The 5,498-nt window shown below is 42.5% G+C and overlaps 1 protein-coding gene across 1 annotated transcript; it reads left to right on the top strand.

Moving 5' to 3' along the window:
* The first annotated feature begins 804 nt into the window (after positions 1-804).
* LOC103521642 lies at positions 805-5,250 on the top strand. The gene is made up of 5 exons (XM_026832227.1): positions 805-1,323; positions 2,457-2,521; positions 3,655-3,841; positions 4,011-4,736; positions 5,173-5,250. The coding sequence occupies exons 1-5, from the start codon at positions 805-807 to the stop codon at positions 5,248-5,250; spliced, it is 1,575 nt and encodes a 524-aa protein (XP_026688028.1).
* Positions 5,251-5,498: the final 248 nt, after the last annotated feature.

Raw genomic sequence — 5,498 nt, 5'->3', positions numbered from 1 at the left:
ATCCTGGTGCATGCCAGATTTGATAGATAAAACTCACCACAGTCGAACCTGTATTATTCGGACCACAAGAGACCGAGTATTTTTGTCTTTTCCAGGCAAACCAAATTCTGGCTCTTAACTCTCAAGCTGCACTGAAGCATCAATTCCAAGCATATGATTGTCCATAATTTGTTTCAGTCTGACTTAAGGACGAGAATTTTTGTCCGTAAAATGGGGTGTAAAAGAAAATTTGACAAGATGATTCTCAATTACAGAGGTACGGGAACAAAATATTCTCAATTACAGAAATCAGGCGGGATACAACCTTTCTCATAGAGGAAAATTCTTCTCATTTAAAGAGAGTTTTTTCTGGTGCGAACGACATGTTTCAACAAAATGTTAAAGCGCCTAACAGAAAAAGAGTTTTTTTGACGAAACAAACATAAAAACAGTACCGAATTAACCAGGTTTGACTGTACTATCAGTGTAGTAGGAGATACACAAATGAGATATGTCATAGGAATGTAATAAAACGTGTCACAGGTAGTGTTCTAACTATCAAGATAAAATATGAACCTGACGTGATGTGTGTCGTAGATAACAAATCTATAACTCTATCTGACAGTGGCACAATCATGCAAATTTACATCACTATAACGTATGTATTATAGGTATAGCTCATAGCACAGAGATCTGTAGAGTACGTATGATACCTGCCTCGGCAGCGTAGTGGTCAAGACGCTCGCCTGGTAAACAGGAGGACGTGGGTTCGATCCCAGCCGAGCTATAAAATTTTATCCTAATTTATTTGAGAATTAATCTCCAATGTCACCCACAGCGCGACATGACCTCCAGGCTAAACTGGAGTCGCAAATGAGTTCGACAAATGCTGCAAGTCCTCTTTCTCCAACAGGAGGTGATTTTCACGCTCAGTTAGGTGAAGAAGGTGTGGTGTTTTCAAATGCCACCCATGCAACTAGTCCGACAAATGCGCCCAAAGCAGCAGGTCCTTTGTCGCCCACAGTGGGTGATACTCACGGTCATGTAGCAACGGAAAGGGCTATCTCTTCGAATGTCCCCAATGGAGCAAGCTCAGGATTTCCAAACCGGGCTGACCTCGAGAGCACACAGGAATCACAAATAAGTAGTCTAACAAATGAGGCAAGATCTCTTTTTCCGACGGAAGGTGATGTTGGACCATCGACGGAAAGTGCAATTCCACCAAATGCACCAGATTCAATGAGCTCTCTATCTCCGATAGTGGAACATAGTCATAGTAAACCAGCTGCTGAAGAGCTTGGTTTGCCCAAGTCAGAAGTACCTCTTCAAATGCCTTCAGCTGTAGTAATTTCTAATCCTAAAATGCCTTTAGCTGGAGAAGGGTCTAAAATGGTGTCACATTCAGTCAGTCCTGTTAACCCAGCAAGTGCGATTTCTCCTCCTACAAATCAGCGTAAACTGTCTTCGGAAGTTACTTCCCCTCAATCGCTTTCTAACTCAGGCAGTCCTACAGTCCCTCAATCGCTTTCACACTCGTCAAGTCCAATCTCCCCTCCTTTGAATCACCAGCTTAAACTGTCTTCGGAAGTCACTTCCCCTCAATCGCTTTCGCATTCAATTTCCCCTCCTCTCAATCAACAACGTAAACTGTCTTCGGAAGTCACTTCCCCTCAATCGCTTTCTAACTCGGGCAGTCCCACCGTTGTAGCGGCTTTAGCTTTCGCCGAATGGCGATAGCAGAATAAAGAAAGGATGTCTTTTTGTATCTGCTATACACCGGGGTGATGGTCTCTAGCTTTAGCCATGTTAATTTGGCTGGCTCGTCCTGAACCGCAGTCACTCATCATGAGGACTTGTGCTTGGTCTTTAAAAGCAGAGAGAACCCTTTGAAGAACTGCCAGCTTGCTAGGCTGGTTAGGGTTAGGGAACTGTAGTGTAGTGGTCAAGACGCTCGCCTGGTAAACAGGAGGGTGTGGGTTCGATCCCAGCCGAGCCATAAAATTTTATCCTAATGTATTTGAGAATTTGACCACATAATAATTGTTTGCCCCTACAGCTAAACCTCAAAATGGGCTTTTTGTGTACAGAGTTGAGAAACTTGGTAGAATAGAATAGAATAGAATAGAATATACCTTGTTTATACTATCAGCATAGGACTGAAAAGTCCCTTTACTCTCGCAGTGTAAACAAGGTCTTATATATTTGATTGGTAATAAACATTACATTTTATGGAACAATAATCAAGACCTGTTTAAATTAAAAAAAAAAAAGGAACTGTAACCATAAAGAACGAAGGTCTTTATCGTCCCGAAATTGAAGAGAGAAGAAAGACAGAATAGAAGAAATTCAGCCGTTCCGAGAACGAACCTTATCTGGATAAATTTCGCGCTGGGTGGGAATAAAAAGAGGACCCCAAAAAACAATCGCCACCCAAAGTTGTGATTTTTGCTGAAAAATTAATAGCTCATTCGTCCAAGGTCACCTATCAGGACCCGAAGCGAGCCGAATCATTTCCGAACACACCCGAGGAAGTACATGGAAGGTAAGATATTGATATAATATTTTTTCTGACCGAAACATCCACCTCATTTAACGTACTCAGATTGTGGTCCCGTTAATACTCGGTCCGATCTTACAACCTGTCTCTTTGGTCGAGTGGTCAAGAGCATTGTCCCACGACAACGGAGATCCTGGGTTTGAATTTCGCCCGGGGGGGGTTTCCGTTTCCGAATGAAAGGAGATTTATGGTATAGTGCATAGTGCTAAAGGAGATTTATGGTATAGTGCATAGTGCTAAAGGAGACTTATGGTATAGTGCATAATGCTAAAGGGGATTTATGGTATAGTGCTTTAGCTAGGGGATTTACTCTAAAAGGAATTTAGCTAAAAAATAGAAATGGAATTTTTTTATATCTCGTTGTTTGTCGGCAGTTTGCTTCTTGTTCTCTACATAAGCTGCAATGTTACCATATAATAGCGGGGGCGTAACAGAAAACATATCAATACATCATAATCTATTGACTGTGTATCTGTAGGCAGGTGGGTGTGCGGACGTCAAGAGATGAAAGAGACGCTGTGCCAATAATAAACACTAAAGATGATTTATTAGATAGGTACAAGGTACGAGTATTTTTATAAAATACACGGCACGACAAACTTTTTGTTTTTATTGTTATCAATGTTATCATCATAATCATTATTATAGTTTATATTATTAAGAAAAAATCCTAATTGTGGATTTTAAAAGATGAGTGTTTCACCGCCGTTTTTATTTCATAGCGATGAAACAACTGCTACATTAGACGCTTGTGGTCTGTGTCGTAGCATGCCCATCCCGTAGTATGCCTCCCGTAATTGTTACATTAGAATAGCAAATGAAAGGTGCTAATTGATGACTGATGATGGAATCATTGTATGTGTGCCAAATTTTCATGTTTTACTGAATACTACTGTCTAAATTTCTAACAATACAGTATTTATAGGTAGTATGTGGGAATTTTATTTTATTATTATTTTTCCAACGATGTCTGTTCTTTCCAACTGTAACGGTGTCAAAAACAACACAAGATTTATTTCTCAAGCTTCAAAATATTTGTACTTCTTGTGTTTTTTAGAATTGAATATATCCTGTTTGTACTCCAAGAATGAGACTGAAAAGGCCCTTTGCTCCCGCAGTCTAAGCAATACCAACTCAGATTACCATTTTGGCAGTCACTCTAGCCATCAGAGCAGCAGCCCAACTGGCTACCACGCAAGTAGCAGCCAGGGAAACAGTTGCCGAACTATCTATAGTAATCCGAATTACAGTAGTGGCGAAGCAGATACTCAGCAAAACGGCGAAGCTGAGAGACCTGTAGAAACCCAATACCAACTCAGATTACCATTTTGGCAGTCACTCTAGCCATCAGAGCAGCAGCCCAACTGGCTACCACGCAAGTAGCAGCCAGGGAGACAGTTGCCGAACTATCTATAGTAACCCGAATTACAGTAGTGGCGAAGCAGATACTCAGCAAAATGGCGAAGCTGAGAGACCAGAAACTTTTCCCGCAGAAAGTCACCCCAAGAAGAGTCTCACTCTGGCGGACTGCGTGGAAACTATTGAGTATAACGTCGAAGATGAGATAGGGTCACCGTCCCGTAGGCCGATATTGAAACGGCCGTCCCGTGGTGAAGGCGATCTAGAAGTGCCATCTCCGGGAACGCCAGAACCTAGACGGCCCATCCTGAAGAAAAAATCCCGCGAGGACATCTTCGTCGAGGATAACGGGGGAGATTCGGGAATTTCCGAGGGAAAAGTGCGGCCGATTTTGAAGAAAAAATCCCGCGATAGTTCCCGCGAAAGCTCCGTAGAGCACAAGTACGATTATTATTCCGACGGAGAGATGATCGATCGCGTACGACCAATTTTGAAGAAGAAAAGCAACGAGAGTCTGGACCTTCCTGAAGACGATGTGCTCTCGGAGAGAGTTCGTCCAATACTGAAGCGCAGAGACACTTCTACAGATGATGCATCGCCTGACTGCTCCGAGCCGAGCTCACCCGAACGCGTGCGTCCCATACTCAAACGGAGGAGCGGAAACACCCGAAGTCCCTCGCGTCTTTCCGATGCTTCGCTGGATACGGATTTGGACATCGAGTCGCTGACGAATTCACCCGAACATGTACGATCTATATTGAAGCGGAGCTCGGTCAGCTCCGTGGACGAACAGAGCTCAGTATGCTTTCAGACGTCGACGGGAGAACATCATCGCTCTGAGGTAATCATTATGAGAGGTTTATTTGTTAAATCATTTTTCATTTGCTAAAAAATCATTTCAATAACCCTAATGCACAGTTTCAAATGAATTATTAAAATTTAAGCAGCACTGGGCGTGGTTAGTACCTGGATGGGTGACTATTTGGACAGTCGCGGGCTGCTGGCTTTTCCTGACTTCTATCAGGCTGGGTGAGGTTAATGTGTGGGGAGGCGGATAGCTTGTCACCGAATGGAGGGTCCCTAAAGAGTTATACAGTGACGTTAAACCCCTTTTGAAAATCGCGTTTTAATATTTCACTCTCTTCACTCTATATTAGGGGTCGGCAACTAAATCCCGTTGGGCGCCAGATGAGAAGCAAAAAATCATCGCGGTCCGGACGAATAAAAACAATAGGTACTAAAGATAATTATTTCATTTTCACCTCTCAATATTTCAGGTGCGTCCCATACTCAAGAAGAAATCCCGGGACGAAACCCACTCCCCGTTTTGCCGTATGGATCGGTTTTTGGCGTAATTTATTATTATCTCGGGAACGGTATGAACTAGCGACTTGAAATTTGGTATGTAGTCCATAAAAGTGACAAGGATGTAACTCAAAAGTTTTGGTTACCATAGGTGCTGCGGTTGGCTCTATTTTGGCCGATTTTTGGCGGTTTTCAGCTAACAATAGAAAAACACCCAAATAAGCATAATTTAATAGGATAAGGAAAGTCGTGTGATGTTCACTCCAGATATTTTTTTTTAACTTCGCTAGTTATACTC

The sequence above is a fragment of the Diaphorina citri genome, unplaced genomic scaffold (assembly GCF_000475195.1).
Source record: "Diaphorina citri unplaced genomic scaffold, Diaci psyllid genome assembly version 1.1 scaffold5639, whole genome shotgun sequence".
In the NCBI taxonomy this organism is placed as follows: Eukaryota; Metazoa; Arthropoda; class Insecta; order Hemiptera; family Psyllidae; genus Diaphorina; species Diaphorina citri.
This window is presented reverse-complemented; position numbering and strand designations above follow the sequence as displayed.